This window comes from Penaeus chinensis, chromosome 5 (genome assembly GCF_019202785.1).
Source record: "Penaeus chinensis breed Huanghai No. 1 chromosome 5, ASM1920278v2, whole genome shotgun sequence".
NCBI lineage: Eukaryota > Metazoa > Arthropoda > Malacostraca > Decapoda > Penaeidae > Penaeus > Penaeus chinensis.
In genome coordinates this window covers 7,834,323-7,860,399 of record NC_061823.1, presented here as the reverse complement: position 1 = coordinate 7,860,399, position 26,077 = coordinate 7,834,323, and the positions used below count along the sequence as shown (strand labels likewise).

General features: G+C 48.4%; 1 protein-coding gene across 9 annotated transcripts in view; it reads right to left on the bottom strand.

Moving 5' to 3' along the window:
* Positions 1–26,077, bottom strand: part of LOC125025767 (ETS-like protein pointed) — a 230,399-nt gene that overhangs the window by 2,942 nt on the left and 201,380 nt on the right. For 8 of the 9 annotated variants that reach the window (XM_047613970.1, XM_047613968.1, XM_047613971.1 and 5 more), the window contains 5 exons: positions 25,250–25,450; positions 15,011–15,334; positions 12,166–12,195; positions 691–1,474; positions 1–423 (listed from right to left, as the gene is read on the bottom strand). The exon at positions 1–423 is cut by the window's left edge and continues 2,942 nt beyond it. In XM_047613970.1, coding sequence (XP_047469926.1) covers positions 360–423; positions 691–1,474; positions 12,166–12,195; positions 15,011–15,334; positions 25,250–25,450 — 1,403 coding nt within the window. In that variant the 3' untranslated portion in view covers positions 1–359. The remainder of the gene's footprint in view (positions 424–690; positions 1,475–12,165; positions 12,196–15,010; positions 15,335–25,249; positions 25,451–26,077) is intronic. The other variant, XM_047613969.1, reaches the window with a different exon arrangement.

Genomic DNA, 26,077 nt, shown 5'->3' with positions numbered 1-26,077 from the left:
CAAAAATAAAACTATTAAAATGGTCCCACATAGATAGTGGGGTCGTCTATAGATAAAATGCAAATATAGCCAGTCGACAAAGTTTAACTTGTATGAAATGTAATTGCTTGGCTAACATACAACAAAGAAGCCAAGAGGCTTCGCAGCAGCAATTAGCTTCATTTCTTTAAATTTTATAATTTCTTTTTTAGAAGTTAGGGTCCAACATGACGGCACCTGGCGGACATATAACATCTTCGGAACCACACGTTTGCCTCGAACGTAGCGGATCCAGGTCCCCGTGTGTCTTGCCGAAGTCGGACCTTAGGTGATATCTATCTCTGGGGGCGGGGAGGGCAAGGCACGGCGGAGCTCCGAGCTCAATCGTCGTCCTTCTTCTCGGGCTTGAGATCAACCATCGCATGTAGTTCCTCCGGAGAATAACTGCAAAACGCAGAGACACGTTAATGGGACGAGGCCAAAAATCACTGAGCGGGTAAGGGAGGGAAGGAGGGAGGGAGGGAGGGAGAAAATTTTCTTATAAACCCCTCTTTATCATGGTGAAATTAAAAGACAAATACTCAAGTGTGCCGTATAAAAATAATGATGATGATGATGATAATAATAATAATAATAATAATACATATTCGATCACCGAACAATGCATACATGTAAACTTCAAAACAACGACGTCAAAATCTCTGAACTTACCCAAGGAGTGACTGGAGGTCGCAGACAAAACGGTACACGTATCGCTTTCCGGCTGTCTTGTGAATGATGTTCTTATCGTAGTAGTAGCGAAGCCCCCGAGACAGCTTCTCGTAGTTCATCTTGGGCTTGTTCTTTCTCAAGCCCCAGAGCCGAGCCACCTCGTCGGGGTCGGTGAGCTTGAACTCCCAGCCGTCGCCAGTCCACGAGATGTGCTGCTGCTGCTTCTTATCTGTCAGCAGCTCCAGGAGGAACTGCCACAGCTGAATGGGCCCTGAGCCGGTGAAGCAAGGGCCTCCTCCGGCAGTAGGGTAGCCCAGGGTGGCGGAGTTGGGGCCGATGAGGCCTGGCGGCGGCTTGGTGTCGGGGGTCGGGACGTCGACGGGGCGGGGAGGAAGATAGTGCGGCAGGGAGGTTGCTCCTACGCTGTGCACCTGTGACAGGTCGTGCCCCTGCGCTCCCACCGGCGCCCACGGCTCCGACAGGGCCTGGGGTACTGTCTGGAACTGTGGGTCGTAATGGGGAGTGGAATATCCATCTGGGTATTCGTGTGAGTACCGGTGTGGGGCGGGCTGTGGGTACTTGAAGTAGGAGAGTCGATACTTGTCGTGGAGGCTGTAGAAGTCGTGTGGGGGCGGGTCGAGGTAATGGGCGTGATGGGAGTCTGGGAGGGCGTGGTAGGACTCGGTGTCGGCGTCACTGTAAGTCGGAGGGACGAAGCCACTTGGAGAGCCCTCTGAGGGAGGCTCGCTTACCGCGCCCATGCTCTCGGCGCTCGGGTATCCACCTGTGAAAACACAACACTTGGTTACACAACTGTACTTGGCCAGCTCAAATGAGGCTATTGTTCATAGCGCAGATAACAAATCACATATAAGGAAAAGTTTCAATGTGAGGATATCATATACAGCTACTGTAAGGATTATAGGGCAATCGCAGAAAGGGTTAGTTATCTAATATACTAACATTACATATATCTATATATACATAAATATATATATATATATATATATATATATATATATATATATAAACGATAAGGATACTACTACTAATATCTAGCGGACTTTGCATTCGTAATTATAACGACACAAAATGAAATGTATAACAATGTTAGCCATTAGGATGCAATATACAATGTGTGTATATTGCGAACGCCCGCGCGCACACACGCGCATACACACACACACACGCACGCACGCACGCACGCACACACACACACACACGCACGCGCGCGCAAACACACACACACACACACACACACACACACACACACACACACACACACACACACACACACACACACACACACACACACACACACGCACAGACACGCACGCGCGCGCGTGTGCTGTACTGCTCAAGTGTTACCAGAGTTACTACACCAATAAAGAGAAACTGATTCTTGTACTTTGTTCCGATATTAGAAGTCCTTTACTTACTGTACGAATGTCTGAACTGAGGTTTTACCCCGTACAGAGCCCAGCATACCATGGTTGTCTACCCGACAATTTCCTTTCCTTGGTTTAGAGCGCACTGCGACCAAGGCTTTAGAATCTCCGGAGATCTAAAGGATCGCGGCTTTTTCTTTGCCAATTCGCTTATTCCCTCTAATCACACAAAAGAAGCACAGCAAATGCAAACACAGTCGAAACCGCCCGCAAGATCTCAAAGGAAGCTCAGGATATGGACTTAGGAAGTGTGTTCCAGAGGTCCATCCGCCGCCAACTCTTCCAGGATGGCGCTGAGCTCCAACTGCCTCGCTTCCAGTCCGTCACTTCTGTGCAGCCCTCGACGAGCAGCCCCGACCCAAGACCTGAAGCCGTGATCGGGCTGCGGATGCTATATTGAACCCTGCGTGCCCTGGGCATAAGGGCTGCGCTGAGGTCGTGGTAAGTGCGTGGGTTACGGCCCGCGCTGTCTCTTCCCAGCAATAATGGTGGCTTCTGAGTACAACAAGAACCTACTTCCCAGTCGTTTCGTTGCCATTTTGACCCCGCGACCTCTGCATTTTCTAATCTGCTAATTGGGTTATGACCCCTGACCCAGGAGGGTATTGTGCCGGCAGGTATGAGGTACCATGTTGGACTTTGTGCCAATAATTCACGAAAATCCTATGAAAGCTGACGCTATATGTGAGCAAGACTCGCCTTCTGTGCTTGAGACAAGGGGAAGAATTACGGCATAAAAAGAACCAACCGAAATAATTTTGCTGCACGAATAAATATCTGTAGGCGGAGAATAATGCAATTGTCAGTGTGCGAGATCCCTGGCTTGTCTTGGCAATCCTGTCTGACATCAACGCTGTAATTCAATTGTTACAACAGATGATTTGCAATAAATTTAAACTTTTTCTTCTCGAGACGGAAAAAATCCAATTTGGTAGAAAGAAAATCTCACAAGGCATATTATCTCTAAACATTAAAAGGAAATTTACATTCTAATGACCTGCTATTATAGGGCTGATAAGCAGGGGAATCGCAAAGCTAATTATACCTGCAGTTTGGTTGAAAAAGCCATTGGTAGAACTACCTACGCGGCGGTTAATACTTTTAACAATTTGCCGTTCTGACACGTACATGCCAACATTTATCTATCTACCCGCTGATCAATCTACCCACCGTGGTAACGCGCTTCTGTTGGTACCGTGTACCGATGCCTGGCAGACGACGAAAGATAATCAAACTCCAGTATGTATCATGACCACGTTTCACCATTCATTATTTTCTACGAACTCATTTCATCATAGATATTTCTTGGCGCTTTTGTTATAAGTGTGCGGTAAATAACGATTCAGTCAGTTATCCCCTTGTTCCTCTCCCATATTCTACGTTTTTTTACGAATAATTGCCAAATAATTTTCTTAAATGACTTTCACTGAACGGAGAGTAATCTTTATTTAAATTAAAAAGAAGTTTCACCTTGAGAAATGTCAAGCCTTTTGTAAATATAATCAGGCTTCCCCGACGATCTAGATGATTATCACACTATTATACAAAATGGTCACAAAAGACAAAACACGTCTAGCAATCTCGAAAGGGAGATCGAGGAAATAAATAATGCGTGGAAGGTTAGCTGGCGGCTTCAATACACTTAGCGACGAAGGAAATGCGATTTACTAACGGTAATGAGATGCCTGAGGCAGCATACCCCCTTCGACCACACGCACCCATCAAGTCAGCACAGCCCTTTTCCCGTTGTCGGGGAGCGCGAACGCCGTCGTCAGAGGAGGGAGGAAAGTGAGAGAGACGCGGAGAGTTGAGGCACAGAGAGCGTCCATAATCAAAGTTCTGAGTAAACAGTAGGGATTATTCTCTACGATAGTAAGGAGGCGATACTGGTGTTAAAATACTGAAATTCACCGGGTTTTTTTTTTATTTTCGAAAGGACGAAGAGGAAGGTAAATGTCATAAGTAGTGACAACAAAGCACACATATTCAGGATAAATATGACTGGGTAACAAATAAAGAGGTACCTTGAAAGCACAAGACACAAGAGCAGAACAGTCATTTCAAGAGAAGTACAACGTTCAGATACAACTTTTAACAAGGAGACAGAGACAAATGTAAGTATTCTAAATCAATATCAAAGAAAGGGACGAAGAGAAAGTAAAAAAGACCGGCTTTAGCGCAAAGGGGCGATTTCATGAAAGGAACGACGCAACACAACGACCATTTCAAACTTAATAATGGTCTTCTTTTAATCTTCTATAATCAAATGTTATACGGTAAACTTCCACGTTATTTCACTTAATCACAAACGTCTTTTTTGGGGGTTTCAGGAAAAAGAAAGTCCGACAATGAGGAAACATCACCTGCTGACGTTTCGACTGTACGTAAATACATTACCGTTATGGCATTTAAGTGTGTACAAGGGAGAGCAGTGACATGCCTCGCCTGGCCTGGGTGCACAGGTCGATGCCTTCTTTACAGTAGCGTTCGTCTGGGGTCAGGCTGGGGTCGCGGGGGTCAGGGGTCGTGCCACGTACATTATGATACTAACCCAATTCACAGCCAATTAAAGGGAAACTACCAGTGTAAGCTAGCGACCCCAAGCTAACCTCGCCGTCACATTCTTTTTTATTACTAATGCTTCTTGTGATTTGAAAATTATTTGAGTTCAGCACGACAGAAGGTGCGCCTGGTTTTAGATACAAGCATCGATTTCCTATCTCTTGTTTGAATATTTGGAAGGCCTTTCTTAAGCAAGTCGCGGTGTTTCAAAAATCCTAAAGTTCATTAATTAGCTGTGATTTATTTTCCTAAGATGACGAATACTGAAATTAATGCCATGTCATCTTTTATCTTCTTCGCTCCATCCATTCCCAAAACCAGATTGCTTTCATTTCCCAGACTTGTCAACTTTCTATGCGAATGAATTGATCGGCGTCGGTCCGGAGGTCGCGGTCGCCGGGAACGCGATCTATGCCGAACGAAGCCGCTATCGCCCTCTGCTTCCCGCCGCCGGATCTCTCCGCCCGCAGAATCCCCGAGCGCCGCCCGTGGAAGGCCTAGGAGCATCTCCTAGGGCGGCCCGGAAGTCTCTCAGCGGTGCTTCGAGAGGAAGACTCGTCATGAGGCGCATCGCTGTAAATCACATGTTTGGAAAGGGACGCGACCCCGCCTTTCGCACGGCTGATGATGGGTTGTCGGACACGAACCTGCTCTCGCCGCGCGCCCGCACATCCTGATGCGATACTCTTTCGGTTTTCTATTTCGCCCTCTCAGGTCGCCCTTTCATGAGCACCCCGCTGCGTCACGGCGGGATTTTCATCGCTTTTCGTTCCGATGCCATCCTTCCGCGTCTCCATCTCGACGCCGAAAACGCCCCTAAGTACATCTTGGCGTCGCACAGTCAACGGCGTATGTATGGAAGTTATTTATCAGTGTTGAAACGAAACCTCAAAGTGCTAAATTCAGCAACCAAATTCAATGTCCGCGTAATAATCCCTAATGAACTGATCTAATCTATTTCATCACCGACGTCAAGGGCCCTAAGAAGCCGCTTTGATATCGCCTTAATGTCCCAAACATGTATTCAAACAGCCGAGTACAGATACGGTCAGGTTACAGCGGCGGGCGCACATGCACGGATCCACAGTCGGGTACACACGAGTGGCCCGGCGGAGGAAAGAAGACGGTGCTCATTACCAATTAACAAACTGTTGCCGGCCAATTATCACTTCCGCTGAAAGGTGCTCACAAGGCCCTCTCGCTCACGCCGGGCGGCCGCCGACACGACGCTGCCACGGCGAGGAAAGCGGCGGCGGAGGTCGAGCCGGCGGGCACGAAGGGCCTCTTGTTCGGGCCCTTCTCGGGTGACTCGCTTCTCTCTCTTTCTGTGTCTCCCCCCCCCCCCCCCTCCTTCCCCCATCTTCGTCCCTCTTTCCCCTTCTTAGTAATCCAATTGAAATCCGCCCGCCGTGAAATTTCGAAAGGATCGATTGACTTCCAAGTGATTGCCACAAAGAAACACCAACGGCGCAGCGCGACTCACCAACTGGATCCAAATTTGGGACAATGTTGTAAAACGTACACATATATCAAGTTAGTAAATGAAAAAAAATGTGTATATATATATGCATGTATTATGTACGATTGTGTCTGTGTATATATATATATATGTATATGTATATGTATAAGTATATGCATATGTAATGTGTGTGTGTGTGTGTGTGTGTGTGCGTGTGTGTGTGTGTGTGTGTGTGTGTGTGTGTGTGTGTGTGTGTGTGTGTGTGTGTGTGTGTGTGTGTGTGTGTGTGTGTGTGTGTGTGTGTGTGTGTGTGTGTGTGTGGTGTGTGTAAATGTATAAATATAAATATATATATATAAATATATAAATATATATATATATATGGGTGTGTATATATGTATGTATATATATATGTATATATATATATATATATAAATATATATATAAATATATACACGTAAATAAATACACACACATTTTATAGATAGATAGATACATATAAATAGACTGTTGTATGTATGTATGTATGTATGTATGTATGTATGTATGTATGTATGTATGTATGTATGTATGTATGTATGTATGTATGTATGTATGCATGCATGCATGTATGTGTGTTGTACAGTCTCGGGAGAGCAAGCGAAGGCGACGGCGTCCCGGCCGAGGGCCCGGCGGACCGCAGTGGACCGTCACCTCGATACAGCGAACCGGCCTCACTATCGAGGAGAGGATGGCATTGGGCCGGAAATGCCTCGTCCTGACACTAAACAGTCCTCGACAAAATCCTGTCGCGTCCTTTGTAAACTCCTCCTCGGTTCTGTCGTCCAGATTCCAGATCGGAGTCTGCGGGTGATCGCGGCCTCGACAAACCCGACGAAGGGATCGCTGCACAGGTGTCGGAATGGAGGAGTGCGTTCGTGAAGTAAAATAACCTTTCTTCGTATTTAGGAAAGACTGTGCTGGATGTTGATGTCTTTGTGGCGTGCTCGTTAAAGGATATGTTGGGGAGTCATTATCATAATAGGAAAATTACAGCGATGTTAACAATGGTACTATTAATCTTAATGATAATGAATATAATACAAATCATTAAATGATCTACGATAACATGCGTTTCTCATCATGGCGTATGTAATTATTTTTACTTTTATTTCGAAATGTCACTTTGAATGCTACCAGTACTATCGCTATCTTTACACCACCGTTATCAAAAATTACAATTACTCTTTCGTTAAACCTGTTATCAATTAATTATTTTGACGACTATCGCCTTCCTAATTAAGCGTGAGATTAAGGCCCTTATCCCCCCCCCCCTCCCCCGCCACAAGCCAATTTCTAATTCGCGCTTTCCACAGCCTAGGAGCTCCATCGCGGGCACCCCGGCAGCATATTAGTCGTCACATTTTAGTGACAAAGAGAGTCAAAAAATAACAAACCCCAAACGACCGGATGTTTTTGTAATGCCGCTACGATAGCCCATCGCGCATGTGTGACGTAACTGCGTCGAGGCAGTATGGGCGACAAGACTACTTTCGGCGACGAGCGTTTCGACGCCGAGTGCCGTCCGCGGCATGGCACGCTGTTGCCACCGCCGCCGCCCCGCCGTCGCTCCGCCGGCCACCGAACAGAAGGTCAAAGAATAAAAAGAGAGCGATAACGCGATATGAAATTATAGCACCCGAGATCCGGCACGCGTCCAAAGAAGTCTACGGCCGGGAGAGTCGCCGGAGCGTCAGCGTTATAAATAAATTCATTCGGACTTCGCTAGGTCCCCGCCGCGCCATCGGACGGGCGCCCTCGAAGGGAGACCGCGAGCAGGAAATCTCCGATGTAAACAAGTCTCTTATAAGAATACTTCCGCAATGAATAACAATTCTACTAATACGCACTGCAAATGACTTGACAAACATAGCGGGAAGTGCCGAGAATAGATAATACAATACAATAAATATATGCTACAGCGCCATTTACTTTCATCAACCGCAGAGGCCCGCTCTTTCCTAAATACCCCCCCCCCCCCTCGTTCTCCGTTCCTTTCCCAATAACCCCCCCCCCCCCTAAGCCCTGCTACCTCCTCAGGACCCCTTGTTCATTCCAATACACTCATCCTAAAATTTCCTCTTATACACTCACATATATTAAAACCGCGGAGTGTGCATTTTCGGCGACTGCTTAATTCCTCAGCTTCTAGTTTGTGGTGCCATCTAGGTGTAGCTGAGATAAACTCCTCACCCTCTCCACTTGCCCTACAAGAACTGACCAAGCTTTGTGATTTCGGCCAATCGCGTTTTTGATTTACGATTTGCGATAGTGTTTTAATGATTTACATTTGTTTTACTAGAACCCCTATATTCTATACCACCTGGACAGTTATCACTCTCTACGATAACTAGATAACCACCGGAAGCTCCGTTGATCTCGCCCCCTCACCGGATATCCTGCTAGCGTGAGGTGAGGGAGGGGCGCACCTCCCCCCCCCCCCCCCCTTTCCCGGGCCCACTCAGGTATCTCGCCTCAAATGAGATCCTTCTTCTAAAATACGGTTTAGCAGCGAGTTTGAGCGAGAACGGAGAATGGTATTTCAAAGGAAAAAAACAAATATAATCATTCCAAAGAAAGGTTTTCCCAAAAAAATCTTTATAGAGGAGAAAAGAAATGGGTCTTCGAGAGAGAGAGAGAGAGAGAGAGGCTCCACGACCAGCGAGAAGAAGGAGAGAGGAAGTCGGGTGATAGTGTAAAGGCATGGGAACGGTGTAATGATGGGGCAGGAGGGGGGAGGAGATTGTGCTCTACAGAAAATCGCAAATGAACGTACCTCGCTTATGACGATTGTTTTGAGGAGAAATCGAGGTGGGCAGAAAGTGGATTTGAGGTGTTTGTGTGTTTAGCATGACCTCCCTCCTCCCCCCTCCCTTACTATTGACATCTCTCCCTTTGCACAGTTCCATTCCACCTTTCCTTTATTCCTTCTCCTTTGTTCCCCCCTCCGATCTCTTTTCCCTTCTCACCTCCACCTTCCCCCACCCTTTCGCCCCCTCTCCCCCTTCTCCTCCCTTCTCCCTCCCTCCCCTCTGCTCGTGTATGGAATGCCCTTCCTGCCTCTAACTTGTATTCCGCAAATGGACAATTTCCTCCCGTAAGACCCAAGCTTCGCGACGGATATTGTCAATGAAACAACAGAGATATTTCGGTTTGGCAGGTAGACTAGGGCGTGGGAGAATGGGGGAGGCGGAGGAGGGCAAAGAAGGGGAGGGAAGGGAGAACAACTAAAGATGGAGAATGGAAAAGGGAAGATAGCAAAGCGTAGTAGGAGGAAACAGGAATAAATAATGGCTAGGAGGAGAGAGAGAGAGAGAGAGAGAGAGAGAGAGAGAGAGAGAGAGAGAGAGAGAGAGAGAGAGAGAGAGCGAGCGAGCGAGCGAGAGAGAGAGAGAGAGAGAGAGAGAGAGAGAGAGAGAGAGAGAGAGAGAGAGAGAGAGATAGACAGACAGACAGACAGACAGACAGACAGACAGACAGACAGACAGACAGACAGACAGACAGACAGACAGACAGACAGACAGAGAGAGAGAGAGACAGAAGGTTTGGGAAAAGTTTGCACTCCGGTATATACATCTCGGAAGAAAAGGTGAAGACATAAACATGCGTTTCAGTTAACTTTGAAAAAATCTAATAGGCAAATCTTAAAAAATCCGCGATTATTTTTATTATTTGCCATACGATTAAAACAAGACAAGACTCAATACAATCGAAAGTAAAATTACCCCAAAGAACGCAAAAAGATCTACCGGCAAATTAGCAATGAAAATCCTCCACCGAGCAGGAAAAAAGGATGCTGGGGTGCGCGGAGGCGGTCAACAGGAGGGAAGGATGCGGTCCGAGCCCAGGATGTCCAACTTTACGGAAATCCTTTGAGAGCAACGACGATAGGGTTCCGGTGTAGGAAAGGTGAGGGGAAGGAGGGGGGGGGGGAGATAGAGTTGTGGTGTAGAGGATATATATAAATATATGTGTATAAATATATGTGTATAAATGTGTGTGTGTGTGTGTGTGTGTGTGTGTGTGTGTGTGTGTGTGTGTGTGTGTGTGTGTGTGTGTGTGTGTGTGTGTGTGTGAGTGTGTGTGTGTGTGCGTGTGTAGAGAAGAGAGATAGGAGTAAAGTCCCCACTTCATTTACTCTCATGACTTGTGCATAGTTGGGGAAAATGAAATATGTATACCCAAGAGAAAACGATTTTGGTCATAACCGCAGGAATCTCACAGTCGACCCGCAGTAAACAAAGAGGTTAAACAAAACTCTCTATTTGCGTGTACACCCTCCCCCACCCCCACCCAACCCCCTTCAACACCACCTTCTACAAGAAAACAACACCAGCCGCAGTGCCCGCTATAAAGAACTCTTCTCTCGGTGAAACGGCGGAATGCAACCCGAGCTCCTAGTGTCACGCTCGGAAATCGTCTCCGACGCCGCGCTCCGAAGGGCCTTTTATAATCGCGTGACGACAGTGAATGGGACCGCCGTTCCGAGGGCCATCACAAGTGAGAGCCGCCTAAGTGGACAGGTGAGGGTCGGGTGGACGGGACAGGTGCGGACGGGCGGCGTCGGCGGGCGGCGGGAAAGACGCGACACCTCTCCGTCGGCGGCGCTGAGGGCCCGCTGGACAAACCCGTCTTGTTCTCGCCCAGGCCCTTCCACCGAGGCCGCCGCCCTCCTCTCCTTCGCGTAATTGGGATGCTGAACAAACACAATCCTAGAACCGCCCTATTCACAGTCCACCGCCACGGTCCTGAGATTTTGATATTCCATTCAGGGGAAAAAAACGAAGACGAAAAAAGAGGCGACACTCTAGATAACGATTAATATCATCCCTTTATCAAGCGCTTTGGTCTGGGCCGAGCAAGAGGGCTGCCCCGCCGCGGTCACACCGGCGGATGTGAGGCTCGCGATTGACCCTCGTCCACGCCCGTACGCACAGGGGGCATAAGGGCGGTCTTGGCCGTGGGAGGGATACGCCCCGAGGGAGGGGAGGGACGGCTGTACGGGAGCAACGGAGCATGGTGAGTCCTACAATGGGCTTCCGGTCCCTACTACCTGTTGCCCTTCATCCAGGGGACTCTAACTGCCCCTAACTAATACTCTAACAACTGATACACTGCCTGTCTAATCACCGAAGGTAGACTTGACATTCTTATGGAGTTTCTCTTCATAGTTTTTTCCCCTCTGCTTTCCTTGACTTCGGGTTCCGTCTCGGGTCGGTCCTTCTAACTACACCTAATGACTACCTAAATGACCCCGTGCGTGCTGGCCGAACCCTCCTCCCGCCCCCGCCTCCCTTCCCAAATACACCCCGCAAGTTCTCTACACTTACCTGCTGCTGTTCTAACTACACCCTTGCTGCCACACTCGCCTCGTGTCCTAACTGCGGATCCAAAATTTCCAACTACGCGTTTCCCGCTTTCCTCCCCGAGTGCGACCGAGACCATCGCCGCCGATCGCTCCTTCTTGGTTTCGTCACGTTAGCGCGCGGTTACTAGCTTGGCATTTGGATATGAGGGACCGCTCTCCCTCCATTATAAACTATCTAGGACCATATCACATGCATATTAAACTAAGCTCTTGTATAATACAGCATGCATCTACACCACTGGCCGGGCTCATCTACGGTAGAATGATCTACTCATGAGATCTACGCGAGGCACGGGATGGCTTCCCCACAACACAAAACAAAGGACTAATAAAGAGGCTCATTCATCCACAATAGCGTCGTGAAAATATATTATCGAAAACTGACATAAAGTTCTTTCTCGCCTTCATTATCATCACGACACCATTAATTACCACATCGCCTTGTTAGTTGTCAGCATTCACAAGACTTCTACAACAAGTTCGCTACAAGTCACTGGGATCCGGAGTTCACACTGTATCCACAGGTCATTGTAATGGAAAGGAATACTACAAGCACTCACAAAAAACATACAGTTCACAAATATAGGATTTTGTCTTACCGTTGCGGCTCCAGCCCATTCTTCTCTTTTCTGAAAGTCGATACGAAAAATCTTCAGTGAAATTTATATATGTCTCGCACATTGTCATGTTCTTTGTTTTTGTTTTTTCAAATAAATGACAAAATAGACGAGGCCTCTTCCAGTATTTCTGGCTAAAATCTCAAAGGCTTTTTGGGCTAAGTTGAATCCTGAGTCAGTCACAGAATTAGCCGGTTTTGGTGGTTCACTAAGTAAGCACTTCAAGCACGCAAAGTCTGATTCTCCATCGCCTATCACAATCGCGAGGACACACAAGTGGAAGAATCTCCGAGAGTCGCACTCTCTCCCGCAACACAAAACTCAAAGGCAAAATTATCTGCGGAGTGCACGCGAGCGGCGACCGGGGGCAGTGCGGTCAGAGGCGAGCGATAAATCAAGCGACGTAAGGAAGGAACTGGTCGCTACGTGTGATCCCGCTCAATTAATGCTTTTGTGTGACACGCGGACGACCAGCCACCTTGTAGGCGAACACGCGGTGGTTACCAGTTAGGGACTTCCGACGGCGCTCTTCCTGCCTTATTTCTGTGCGAGTCCCGAGACTATTTCAGTTGCCAGATGTACGGAAAGTTAACGCCCTGCCTTCATTAAGCCCACTGATGACTTAGCTCCTCCGGAAGAGGAAAGGTATAATGAGAATTATGGAAGGATGGCAACAGATCACACCACTGTCAGTCATTGGGCGAGCAGAAAGAGTGACCCCGCAGGAACCTCTGACGTCACGATAAAATGGGCGGAGCTTCGCGCGGGAAAACAAAAGGCAAACGGGAAAAAGTGACGCATTACACTATGCAGTGCCATGGCTGGTAAAAACTCGCGAAGATAATGGATCCTCCTCTAGTCTTCCTGAGTTGTTGAAATTGCGTGGAGTAAGAGAAAACATTAATAATTATACTAAATGAAGATTCTCTAACACCTGGCGTACGAGTCAGAAGATTCTCTAAGGTGTATCTGAGAATCGGCGTATAGCGTATCCGATGTCTAAGGCGCCACTGGCAAATGCATGTACAGGAAATTAATATTTTCACGCGACGTTATCCGAGTTCGGTGTAACGTGAAGTAAGTTTTTCTTGTAGTCCTGAGGCGATGTAATGCCATACTAATGTCTCTTAATATACTATTTTCATTCGCTATGAGTTGAGAAAGACTAAGATAAGAATATACTCCGGGTGATATAAAAAATAATATCCTATGGGAAATATATTTTTTCATACTCGACTCTGTTAACGATACGAAAATAAGTTAATATTCCACGTTAAGACTGCATCCGTATCGGTAATACGAAAGTTTTAACTTTAAACCCTTAATGTCAATACAAGAAGCATCCGATAAGTTTTCTGATATTCATTAACCAATAATTAAAAAGTCTTCATACAGACATGCATATAAAGACCGAGCAAATTACCCATCCCTTAGAAAATCATCCCTCATACCCCCCGCCCCCCCCATCCCCTCGACGACAGCCCGACCATCCCATAAAACGACCCGGACATCCCCCCCCAATCCTCGTCCCCCCTCCCCCGCCTCCCCAGTCCCGGCTCTCGCCAACCTTTCCCCCTCCCCCTTCCTCCTTTCCCCACCCCCCTCCCGTCGCCCGTTTTTTTCCGGTCGGCTGCTTCGGCTTCCGGCGTTTCTGGTGCTAACCGACCACGCCCCCGACCCTCGGCGCTCGTTACCATCATTATCATCGTCATTATCATCACTATCATTGTCTCGAGCATCACTATCGGGGCTCACTATCATCCTCCCACCCTCCCTCCCTCTCTCTCCCGCCCCTCCTCCAGGTCACCAACCCAAACGCCTTTCGAATCTCATTGTTTACATCCCAGGCAGAGGCTTATCTCGCCGCCACGCTTTGCGAAACAGCTTCCCGACTGTTGTTAATAATATTTACTTTCTCGTTCTTTCGCGTATTTCATTTAACATCAATTCTCCTTAGTTTTATACCTACGATAATGCCGGTTTCAGTTCAATAACCAGTCCCCTCTGCTTGTGATAATGAAACTAAACGGCAAGTAATGAAGTGATATCGAGCCCCACGGGATTTCTGTCATGAGCTACGCAAATGAGGAAAGTGACAGCTGCTGCCATTACTGTATATAAAACACTTTATTACTTTCTCCCTTTATAAACTCCACTCGCTCAAAAAGACCTGGGGCGAGAGATCACGGACCGAGCGGCTTATAATCAAAACAAACCACGAGCTGACGTATAAAAACGGAAAGTCGTTCAAAAAGCGACTAACGCAAAGAAAACGAGCGGGGAAAAAACGAGAGCGAACGAGACGCAGCTCCTCTCTGGATGTGACATCCTCGCGGCCACGTCTCGGCTCCAGTTTGATCATGAACCACCGAAGGTCAACACGGAAATACCGAGTTTCCGCTTAACTGTTACGCGCAAAGGAGAAAAAAATGCTAGTCATCAGTCACTCCGTCGGAATTATTATCCTTGAATATCATTTTCTAAATCAACATGTATTATGAGCGTTACATCGGTCGAAATCGAAGTTCCTAAACCTATTGAAATCAGTATATTTGTACTTATCAGTATTTTCACAAGCCCTTTCCTTCGATGACTCCACAGCACAAAGACCTGTTAGCCATATAACCTGAAGCCTGAAGCCCACCACCAGTAAGCAAGCTCGGGCAGGAAGAGATCGCGGCGGTTCAGTGGAGAGAGTGCGTGCTTGACACAAGTGCTTGGCGCACACACGCCCGGCGGAACCTTACTGCTTGCAGGAGAGTGCCAAGAGGCCCTCGGCAAGGGAATAAGCTGACTGAAATTTGAGCAAGAGGAGCGGACAACATACCTTCGAGGTACTGTAGAGTCTGCGCAGTTGTGGCGTGCGGAGTGCTGGACGACGTGTTGGACGGCGACGTGGTGTGGGCGGGCGTGGTAGTGGCGGACGACGAGGCGGCGGTGGAAGCGACGGAGACCTGCGACGGGAGCGCCGACGAAGCCATTGACGCCGGTGGAGGAGGGACATGTGACGACGGGGAGGCGGAGAGGACGGGGTTGAGGCGGTGCTCGGGCATCGGGCCTGTGTAACCCTCCAGGAACTCGTTGAAGTCTGGCACATACTCGTGGAAGGTGGAGGGCACGTGGGCGAGCGAGGCGGACTCCTCCTCGACATCTGTGGGGGACAGAAGAAAGGGTTAAGTGATGGTAACGTGAAAAAACCCTCTGCAGAAACAGAGGCTTGAGAGAAGTTCTTCTCTGAAACTTATAGGAAACAAATGATTTCTTTGTACATTTCGAAATAAAGGTTTGAGGAAAGACATGCAGTCAGGTTGCCCCATTTCCCCACACAATCCGAAGTCAGGAACCTTGTCCTATTGTGACGGCGCGACCTTGACAGTGAGGCCGTCATGCTCACCAAGCGTCATGCAGCCCCTTCTTCTGACGTCACAAGGCATCCCCAAACGACACGTAAAATCTCTGCATTATTTCCTTCACCCAGAAAAATTATAGTTGCTTCTCATCGTCAAGACTAATAAATATAGTACGCGTGTGTGTATTAATGTCCTTCAAATCCCCGTCGACAGAGGTTGGGCGCCCCATAAGTCTTCCCTGCCGCGCCTCCTGCGAGTCCCACCTCGACAGGAAAGGGTGGCGCTAGCAGGGGGGAGGGTGCTGTCTCTGGGTGAGTGAGGACCTTCATCAAGCGGAATATTCATAACGATGAATATTCACACGGACTGGCGGCCTCCAGACTATTCGCGAGTGCGGTTTCTAGCGGCCTTTTCAGAGCGTGTGGACCAGTGCTTTACGCGCTGACGCTAATTCACAAATCTTTCTTCCCCAAGGACAAGACACGTTATGGCAGCGATGCGGGTGTCAGTGTCCTCCAGCGCGTGAAGGCGGAAGAAAACATATGACACACTGCGGTAAAGTATCTTAATGGATAGAAGGCTTATGATATATTAGCACGATATTAAAATAGATGAGAAAAAAGGCAAAATCGCGCAAAGAAACGAAGGAACAGCTTATGTAAATAAACATAATTAACACATACGAACACAGGACATAAACATATAATGACTTCGCCCTGCAGGCGTCGTGATCCAACGCAGCGAAGCGTGTACAGCCTGCAGGACACAGCACGTGCGTCGCGTCGCTTGCAACTCTGCGAGAGGTGCTGTTGCCACCCCCCCTCCCCCCCACCACACCTCTTCAGCATCCGTGGTCGGCCTTCGTCGGTTAAGATCACGACGGATACATGTCTTACATGATGATATCTGCACACATGTGTGTATATGTATAAGTTAGATATACGTGTGTCTATATCTGTGCAAATATATGCACATGCTTGCATTTGCGTGTACATGCGTACTCTGGCGCAAGCATGCGTTCAGAAACCAGGTACAACCAGTGCCACGCAGTGATTTGCAGTGGCGGGGAGGGGGGGGGGCGCCCGCGGCGGAGGGAAGGAAGTCGCCTCCCCGACACGGCAGGAGTAGCGGCGCCTCGTGGGGGAAGTTTGGTGATTGTTGGTGTAGTATCCCAGGCTTGTTCCCCTCCAGCGACTGCCCTTTACCCCCGGCGCCTCCAGCCTCCCCCCGGGCTGTGTTTCACCTTGAGGCAGCGGCGGCCACCACTCGCTGGCCCCCTCCCCTCCCCTTCCGTCCTCCCCTTCCTAGATCCCCATGTCCTCCGTTTCCCTCCCAGTCCGTAACTCGCACGCCACACCCCGCCCCCCTCCGGCTCCCTCCCCCAACCTCTCTCTCTCTCTCTCTCTCTCTCTCTCTCTCTCTCTCTCTCTCTCTCTCTCTCTCTCTCTCTCTCTCTCTCTCTCTCTCTCTCTCATGCACACAAACACACATACACACACGCACACACCTTCCCCTCTACTCCCACTCGCACACCTACACTCCGCCCCTTGCTCGTAACTCCTCCCCTCTTCCCACGCCCACACGCCATACACACCGCCTCTGTCTTCCCCTCTTTCCTCCCATAACTAAATCGCACGTCCCCTCATCCCCCTCCCTTCTTGCACTCCCTCTTCCACTTCTTCCCACTGCCCCCCCCCCCCCTTGATTCGTTGCTCTGGGGTCGTGAGTGGTAGTGTGTTTGACCCCACGCAAGTTCATGCTTACGCCCCGAACCATTATTTTTTTTTTCTTTTTTTTTTTTTTGTTATGCGAGTAGTTGTTGAGGACGCTGTCGCTGCAACTCACGGCCTGGACTCGAATTTTACCTCAGGGCTCGTGATGTTTCCCCGACGAGCCATACAAACATACATCTATTTTCAATATGAGCAAATCTGCGCTGGTTTAATTTAGTATATACCTCACCCCCCACCCCCTCACCCCCAAGAAAAGAAAGAAGATGAGAACAATGTCAACCCCACGTTTGTCCGGAAAGTCAATCCTCCCCAAAGGAATGAATCCGAAAGTCCAGATCGATCGGCGGCACTGGCCAGCGTCCCGGCGACAGCGCAAGGGGCGGGAGATCTGCGGCCGCTGGATTACTTCCTACGGGCCGGCGGCGTTGAAGTCCCTGCCAACCGGGAAGTCAACGCTTCCTGCACCCCTTCGACCTCCCCGCGACCGGCTGCTTCTCTCCCCATTGTCCCGGTCTCCGCAGACTAGGAGCGGGTTAACATACACATACACCCTGAGAAGAAGGTGTGTTTGAGGGAATAAGTGTATGTGTGTGTGTGAGGAAGGGGGAGGGGGCAGTGGGGGAGAGGGGGGTTCAGGAGCTCAGTGTTTGTGGCGGCGGCTGTCGCTCCTCACCACTTACCTCCATCATTTGGACTCACCGCCCGGAACTAATGACTAGGGTAAGGCACAGGGGGAGCCACTGGAGGTGCAGGTGGAGGGGTGGTCCGCCCCAAGTGGCCTCAGGGCATGCGGAGATCGGGGGGGGGGGGGGGCGACAGGGGAAAGGGAAGGAACACGAAGGTGGGGGGACGAGGGGGCAAGGAAGGGAAGGGACACGAAGGTGGGGGAAGGGGGGGAGGGTAAAAAGCGAGAGAATTATGGGTATGGAAACGAGGGAGAAACCGTGGCAAGAAGGCGCAAGTATCCCCGACTGAATCCAGAAACAAACTAAAAAGAAACGCAGGAAATAGTAATGCCGCTGGACAGATTCCGATAAAAGACAGATTACTACTGCTGTGAACGTACACACTCTATATTAACGAGAAATAGTGTTTATCTATATACCGAGAACACGGAATCCCCCCATACGAAAGAGGGGGAACGACAGCACGAAAGAAAGTAAATCGAAATCGTGAAACAAAGACCTCAAAAAAGAACCAAGGCGCACAAAGAAAGGAAAAAAACCTCTTTACTCTTTTATCCCCTCGTCGGCAACCACACATCCAAAGCAACAGGATGATGACAAAAAAAAAAAAAAAAAAAACGAGAGAGAGAAAAAAAGCAGTATGGCCGTCGCCCTTGTCGTCTTTTCCATGAATCCTTTTGTTTGCGAGTACACATCCTAACGAGCGCAAACAATCCCACAAGCCAGGCTAAACCAGAGCGTGAATGGCAAACACAGGTCTCCAAGTGGTCTCTTTTCTGGCCTCCAAGACGCCGACGTCCAAGAGAGACCGTCGACTCGTGACCGGACTTTTTTTTTCCTACTTACTCGGTCTTTTTTTCTTTTCCTTTTTTTTTCTTTCTTTTTCTTTACTTCTTTCTTTACTTTCTTTTTTTGTGCCTCATCGGTCCATTGTTATTTTTTTTTTCTCTCTCTCAAGTTCACTCCCTTTACGTGTACACCATGTATGTTCATTTATTTATTGATGCTTTTAAAAAAGGGGATCGTTAGACGTTGGTTAGTTTCGCAGCAACAAAAACAAAATTAGTGAAAAAGAGGAAACAAGTGTAACAGATCAAACGACTCCTGTGCGTGCGTGAGTCCTCCAACATATGCCTTGAGGTCTCGGCTAGAACAAAATAAGAACATTTGGAAATTAAGTTTTTTTTTTCTTCTTCGTCTTTTTTTTATTTGTTGCCATGTTATGCATACTCTTAATCACTGGACCAGGCGGTAAGATCGCAGATGGCAACATGATTGTAGCAGTAACTATGTATTAGTGTTCATTCAAGGAAAACCTTAGTCGTCCTAAGAGTGATTTGGTACCACAAAGGAAGAGAGAAGATCGGGCCGGAGGAAGGGAGAGAATGGTGTAAAGAAAGCAATACAAGACACGAGAGAGAGAGAGAGAGAGAGAGAGAGAGAGAGAGAGAGAGAGAGAGAGAGAGAGAGAGAGAGAGAGATGGAGAGAGAGAGAGAGAGAGAGAGAGAGAGAGAGAGAGAGAGAGAGAGAGAGAGAGAGAGAGAGAGAGAGAGAGAGAGAGAGAGAGAGAGAGATAGAGAGAATCACAATATGCTAAAACATTCAAATATACACTTCAAAAGAATTCTCAAACTGTCTCCGGCGTTACCGTAAGCCCAATAATAGTAGTTGGTGAGCCGCGTGGGGCTGGGCCTGCACACACTCATGTTAGCACAGCGGAGGTGCGGGCTTGTGTCCTCGGGCCGGAGTTGTGTTAGTGCTGTTAGTTTGGTCATTAGTCAACAAGATGCGGTCCGTCGGGAAGGGCTGGTGAGACTGGACGATCGCGCCCAACCACGTCTCCTTGTCACAGCTGGGATGCGGCACCGAAGCCCTGGCTAGGACGCTATCAAGGACACCAAAGCTTTTACAGAGACGGAAACACTGGGCACAGGCGCATGCTGAAGGAGGGAGTGAGGGTTCATGCACAAGGTTCGCACTCGTTGGGGACAAACACACATTCCCTGGCACTAGGGCGTGACGAATTGGCACTGCGCGACGTCGAGACCGGTCAAGTGTCCAGTGCCATCCGGAGGCAGACTAAGGGTGCAGCATTTGACGAGTGGCACTGGCACGTCGTGGCACTAGGGTTGCCACTAAACTAATTAAACCAATTATTCTGGGTAGAGCAGTGTTTCTCCAGATATATATGGAAACCGCTTAGACTTTCCTTTAAAGCATAATGAAACTGAATATTCTATAATAATGTGTTCAGGTTAATTACAGACGATTTACTTGTAAATTCAGCAGAATAAGCGTCTTCGGTGTTGAACAATATATACTTAATATTTAAGACACTAAGTAAAATAGAACAACCATCATCCTCAATCACCAAGTACAACAAAATAATAACGTAGTGTAGACATCCATGTACTTCCAAGAAAGCTAGCTGTTTCCTTATCTAAAAGAAACAAAAGAAAATCCAAATGCGCCTCCCAGCGCCGTGACCTTTCGCTTTCTTATCGCGCCGCACCAAAGCCACCACAAGACCAATCCACTTCGCTTCAGTGGATTCAACGAAACACAAATCCGCGTTTTAAGCCACGGGTCAACCAGCATTGGCTTCCCAGTGGGGCCTGTGGCGGTTCTGCACTGGTCTTTATTGGCTATACGTTCAAATATCATTAATATTATTGGTGGTGCTGCTGATGTTAATGTTCGCATTATTATTGTAATCATTTCCATCATTGCTGATGTCGTTACTGTTACTGTTATTCTCACTGTTATTATTATTATTATTATTATTATTATTATTATTATTATTATTATTATTATCATTATTATCATTATTATTTATTATTATTATCATAATCATCTTTGTCATTAATATCATTATATTACCGTTATTACTATCATCATTAATAAAATCATTATCATCATCATCATTCTTATTATCAAAATTATTGTTATTATCATTTCATTGAAGTTAGTGTTGGTCTCTCAAATGCATCCCTGGCGAATCTGAGGAAACCCTATTTCCGACGACCCCAAAAGCATGTCCTTCCTTAGAAACCTACAAGAACACTCATGCATTTGCCCGTCTGCCCTGTACGGAGACGAACCCACGCCAGACGGGCACCCTCACACGCATCATTCGACTCCAGAAAGCATTAATGTGGTTAGCCGTAGTTATGTCATATTTCGGGCTGGCTATGCGATAAGAGCACGGCTGGCTATCAGAGTTTCCTGTGCCACTATCGCCTGGCTTGAGGTCCTGACTGCGTTTCTTCACACGTATGATAAATGGTTGATAAAAAAGAGATAGCCGTACCTCGGAGCGGCCACACACACTGGCAGGATGCTGGGGAACCCGAGCTCCTTTGATAACGTGTACAAATGTACAGTACATGTTCTCTACTCTTGTCACACTCGCCACGCAGACTCGACTCGGCTTAGTACGTGTATGTCTCCTGTTCTTTTTACCCACTCATTACAGGCAAATAGATAGATGGACACATAGGAAGATAGATATACATGAATAGATAGATAGATAGATAGACATATAGAGATTAACGGATAGACGGATATAAAGAACCTTTTTTATGTTCTTTTTAGTACATTTTCGCAAAGACCATGCTCTCACGCTTCCACGGATATCGCAAACGTAAAGGACGTCTCCCCCCCCCCCCCCCTCATCCCTTAATTGTCAGATCCGTAGTAACCCCCTCCCCCTCCTTCCGTGACCAAAGGAACCTGAGGGAAGGAAAGGCTGCAGGTGACGGAGGGCGGGGTCAAGGGGTGGCGGCGGGCTGGGTCACGGGACATCCTGTGGAAGGTGTGGTGCGCGGGGGAGGGGGAGGGGGAAGGGTCAATCACACATCCTGAGCCCAGGCCTTGGGCTCACTCGGGCTTTCCTTCCTTCCTATCTTCCTTTCTCACTTCCTTCCTTTCATTTTCGCCCAGGAAATGACGAAAGAAAGGAGAGTGAGGATGGCTACAGATAAGGTGAGAGAAAAAGAAGAGAGAAGGAGGAAGTAGAGAGAGAGAGAGAGAGAGAGAGAGAGAGAGAGAGAGAGAGAGAGAGAGAGAGAGAGAGAGAGAGAGAGAGAGAGAGAGATAATCACTGCAATCTTCAAAGTCTTTGCTTCCCTCTCTCATTTCTTCCCTGCATCCTATCCCCGCCCTCCCCTTCCCCCTCCTCCCCCCCACATTCCCACCCACACAACCCATACACAGAAGCCGTGACCCGGGCCGGTGTCCTGTTATCCCGCTTATCTGCGAGATCGTCGGCGTGATAACCTTGCTGGGGACATCAGGAAATGGGGGGGAGGGGGGTGAACTGAGGGGGCTTTAGTGAGGGGGGAGAAAGGGGGAGGGAGTCAGAGGGATGAGTAAGAGAGGAGGAGTGAGAAGGGAAAAAAAAGAAGAAAGCGAGGAGGAAATGAGGAGGAAGAGCGAGAAATAGAGAGGGAAAGAAAGAAAGAATTAATGAAAACAAGACTATCAGTGTTAGAAAATCGTCATATTTGTTTCCAGTGTGTGTCTTCACCCTCTCCCCCACCCCATCGCCGCCTCCCTCCATCACAGCAAAAATCGCCACACAGGACAATAAACAGAATACAATCCCGACTCACTGTTAATTACAGAAAGGGGTGTATGCTGGTAGAGAGAAAGAATGTACGCTAGAAAGAAAAATAATGGAATAGAAGGGGAATAGAAGTGAAGGGTGGGACCGGGTGAAGTGATGGGTGGGAAGGTGGGGGGGGGGCGAGGGAGGGAGAGGGGGAGGGAAATGGGAAGGGAGGGAATGAGAGTGGAAGAGCAAAGAGGAGAGGGGAGGGGACAGGTAAGGTATAGGAGGGGAAGGGTGAAGAGAGGAGGGGAGGGGGAGGGGGGAAGAGGAAGGGAAGGGAGAGGTGGGGGAGGGGAGACGAGAGGTGCAGGGGAGGGGAGTCAAATTTTGGTCACGTGACTGGGGAGGCGAAGCAGTGCGGGGGTTACCAACTTTTCACAAACAAGGGTGGAGGCCAAACTCCACATCCGGCGCCCTACAGTTCTGTTAGGTCCCGGCGCGATGGTCGTTAGTGCTTGTCATTTCGATTTTGGGGGAGTTACCTTGACATTTTTTTTCTTATTACTCCGTGTGGGGTGCGTGGGGGGGGGGGATGATGGGTGGAGGACATGGGGGGGGGGGGGGGATAATGAGCAATAGCGACAAAGGAATATTTAGTGTTGCGTTTTTCTTTTCTAGGAAAACTCTCCATCTATCAGATAGGTACATATGTAGGTACGAACGTACACGTACACAACCATAAATGCATGTGCACACACGGACACACACACACACACACACACACACACACACACACACACACACACACACACACACACACACACACACAGTCTCTTTGTTCCCTCCCGCCGTTGTAACCCCACCTCTCTGGCCCTCCTTCCCCCACCCATCACATACAGGTGAGTTAGCGACCGCGATCCCCTCCCTCCCCCTCCTCCCACCCCCTCCCCCTCCCCACCCCATCCTCCACTCCCTCCTGTCCTTCCACTCGAACTCGGATTAATGTCGTGTCGATAAAAGTAATTATTTGACGGATCAGCGACAGGGAGCATTCTCGACCGCATTCCTACAAGACAATTTCACTTCAATCGATATTTTTTTTTGATTATTTTTTTTTTTTCAAAGGGGGAGAAAGGGAAGAATAGAAGAAGGTCGTGAGGCGAAAATTTCATATCTGGATCAGGTGGCTCGTAGCAAGTGGTTCTGGCGGCGAGATTGAAATATTTTCGCTTGTGCAAGAGGGTTTTGTCGCCCCCTTACCATGGTAAATGAATAAAAAGGAGAAATGTCAGCGATTTAACTGATCCAGGAGACAAATATGAAGCTATAAAATTAGGATTATAAATAATTGATCTATACTCTATTACTCATCTAATAAAACAGACAGATGAGTCTGTGGCTCAGAATCTACGGCACTCGAGGGCGGCGCTGGACTTCTCGGGATCCGCTGCAAGCACCTGCAGCGCCTCGGCGAAGAGGCAATAAGCGGCGCCGGTGCCAATGTCGGAATGCCACTACCCATCGCCGGCGGCGCCGCCCTAACTCTACGGGCAGGAAACACCCACTTCGGCCACGCGAGAAGGCGGGCGGCAGACCCGCTCACATTCCTGTCTCTCACTCATTCTATGTGCTTATGTATGTACGAACGTAAATGTGTGTGTGTGTGTGTGTGTGTGTGTGTGTGTGTGTGTGTGTGTGTGTGTGTGTGTGTGTGTGTGTGTGTGTGTGTGTGTGTGTGTGTGTGTGTGTGCGCGCGTACAAATACATATACATATATGTATATTAATATATATATACATATATGTTATACATACATATATATATATATACACATATACACGTCTTACTTAGGGCGGGTTACTGAAAAGAGGAAGACGAGGAAAGGAGCGGTTGTGGGGAAAGAGGAGAGAGATAGACACGAGGCGGAGGAGGAGGGTCGAAAAAATGCGTTATTTCACCGCCTGACAATCTTCTAGACTCGCGAGATGTCCGCTTTTTATGCCGTGTTGCTCTCTTACCCGGGATTCCTGTTTCATATCTCATGTGTGGGAGGAGGGGCAAGGGAGGGAGGGGAAAGGGGGGGGGGGCAAAGGAAGGGAGGAAAAGAAAGCGGAATGTGAAGCAGATACAGGGAAGGGGGAGGAGAAGAGGAGGGGAAAGAATCAATTGAAATCGTGTGCAAAAATGCAGATAAACGGATAAGAACGCACACACATACACAGACACACACACACACACACACACACACACACACACACACACACACACACACACACACACACACACACACGTATCCGCACACGCGCACACACTTACACGTTATCAGTAGTATGTTTAGTATTGTTTACTTTATCCTTGTTGGCCGAGCGGGATCAAAGGCGCCGACATACTTGTTTACTCCACACTCTGGGATCGCCACGTCGACTCCACCACACTTCCATGCTGTCACCCTCATACCAACATATCATGAGGCGCAGGTGGTGTGGTATGTGGTACATGTGGTAGATTGCTTGTACCTCTTTTAGTTTCTTTTTTCTTTTCTTTTCCTTTCTTTCTCTTTCTTTCTTTCTTTCTTATTTTCTCTCTCTCCTTCTCCCCCCCTCGCATTATCCCTCTCCTCCCTCTTTCTCCCTCTCCCCCTCTCTTTCCTTCGTCCCCTCCTCTCTCTCCTCCCACCCTCTCTCTCCTTCTCCCCTCTCACCCCTCACGAGAGGCGTCCACACTTCGTCTGCATTTCAACCTACCTTTCTGAAGGAACTCGAGATGCTGCCAGAGGATGTCCCCCATGAAGGGCGGCGTGCGGGCCAGGAAGGACTCCCGCCCCATGCCCACCAGGTCGCGGCCTTTCATCTGGAACTCGTGCACAGACACGCCCTCGAGGCTGAAGTCTTTGATGGCCCAGGCCAGCCACTGTCTCACGTGGTCTTCGGTCCACTGCTTGGGGTCTGCGGGAGAGAAAAAGGAGGGGGGGTTAGTGAGGCTGGAGGAATACATAAAAAGAGAACGAATATGGACGAAGAAAACCAAAAAATTAAAAAGGGTGAATGGGAAAAAGGGAAAAATGGGGAAAAATGTTTATTAGCATTTATTTTATGGTCAAAAGAAAAGAGTAGAGAAGCCAAAAGTATTAATTTTATCATCATCACCATCGTTATTATCACCTGTGTATGTGCACGCACGTGTGAAAATGAGTGAGAATGAGTGCGTGTGAGAGCGCATGCATCTCCGTGTACGCGTCTGTATTTTAGTAATATAATCCTGCCGCTCGACACAGGTGGAGAATGGGATAAGTCGACAAGGAACAAATCCCGGGATAAGACTAGCGGATCCAAAGGGAGATACGGAGATCCCTTGTTAATGGCCCCGCGTTACGATATCCCTTTTCCCCTCATGCACCCCCCTACCCCCCTCCCACCGGCCCTCGCTTCCCCTCGCGCCTCAGCGGTCGTTCCGTCGAAAACTTCGGCATATATATCTCTTTATGTAAAAGCCTACATACAAAAACAAACACAAAGCACAAAACACAACTCACAAACACGCACGCACGCACGCGCACACACACACACACACAC